General features: G+C 53.6%; 1 protein-coding gene across 1 annotated transcript in view; it reads right to left on the reverse strand.

Moving 5' to 3' along the window:
- XKR5 (XK related 5) overlaps window positions 1-669 on the reverse strand; it is a gene marked incomplete at its 5' end in the record, with an annotated part of 7,976 nt that extends 7,307 nt beyond the window's left edge. Inside the window, 2 exons of the mRNA XM_009644605.2 lie at window positions 127-308; window positions 413-669. Of these exons, the coding sequence (XP_009642900.2) occupies window positions 127-308; window positions 413-669 (439 nt within the window). The remainder of the gene's footprint in view (window positions 1-126; window positions 309-412) is intronic.
- Window positions 670-1,059: the final 390 nt, after the last annotated feature.

Raw genomic sequence — 1,059 nt, forward strand, 5'->3', positions numbered from 1 at the left:
AGATGAGGTGCTTAGGGACATGGTTTAGTGGTGGGATGGCAGAGTTAGGTTAATGGTTGGACTCGATGATCTTAAAGGGCTTTTCCAACCAAAGTGATTCTATGATTCTATGAACTCCCTGCTCACCGGGGACGAAGCCTGCTGGGTCGACTGCCACGACGACGTAGGTCTGGAGCAGCAGGTGAGGCAGGGTCTGCAGCAGGGCTTCCAGGAGCCGCAGCACACACACGTCCCCGTGCTGCGCCAGCACCTCCCCGCCATGGGCACTGCCGCCCGCCTTCGCCGCCATCCGCAAAACATCCCAGTACCTGCAAGAGTCACCACAATGGGACGTCCACCCCATTTTTGGCAGCTTTGGGACTGAGCCCCGGTTAGCAGGGGGGCTGAGTGGACCATGGGGAGCATCTCTCACCTCTTCCAGAGGCCCAGCTGCAGGACATGGAGCACCAGGAGCCAGCAGTCGGGCGGGCAGCCGTCCGCCCTGAACCAGAGGATGCTGAGGAGCTGAGCTGCGTAGCCGGGCACCACGCAGGCGAGGGTCAGCCCCAGCCAGCCCAGCTGCCCATGGATGAGGTAGTGGATGATGGCGCAGAGCCCTGGAGAGCGGCAGAGATGCTGAGGGATGCCACAGCCATGCACACCCAGCAACTGAAAGGTGCTACCCGCACACAACCCGCCCCAAATTCATCTCCCAGCCGACCAGGGGGTTTGGAGCCCCTGTCCCCGTCTTATCTCTGGCTGCCAGCTCCCTGTGGCTTGTCAGGGGTGGCACAGCCATCGCCACCGAGGGGCCTGGCCCAAAGAAAGGCTCTGATAAAAAGTGCTCGGACAAGGGCTCATGCTCTGAATAAATAAATAAATAAATAAATAACAAAAAATTAATAAAAATATAAAATAATAAAAATTAAAATAAAACAAATAGTAAAATAATAGAAATAAAACATAATAACAATAACAATAACAATAATGATAACAACAATCCAAAAATGTAAATTTTTCAAATTTTAAAAAGCCCAGGGCTGGGGTCTGCAGGGATGCCGAAAGCCGTCCATGAATCCC

The sequence above is a fragment of the Egretta garzetta genome, unplaced genomic scaffold, assembly GCF_000687185.1.
Source record: "Egretta garzetta isolate BGI_Z169 unplaced genomic scaffold, ASM68718v1 scaffold628, whole genome shotgun sequence".
NCBI lineage: Eukaryota > Metazoa > Chordata > Aves > Pelecaniformes > Ardeidae > Egretta > Egretta garzetta.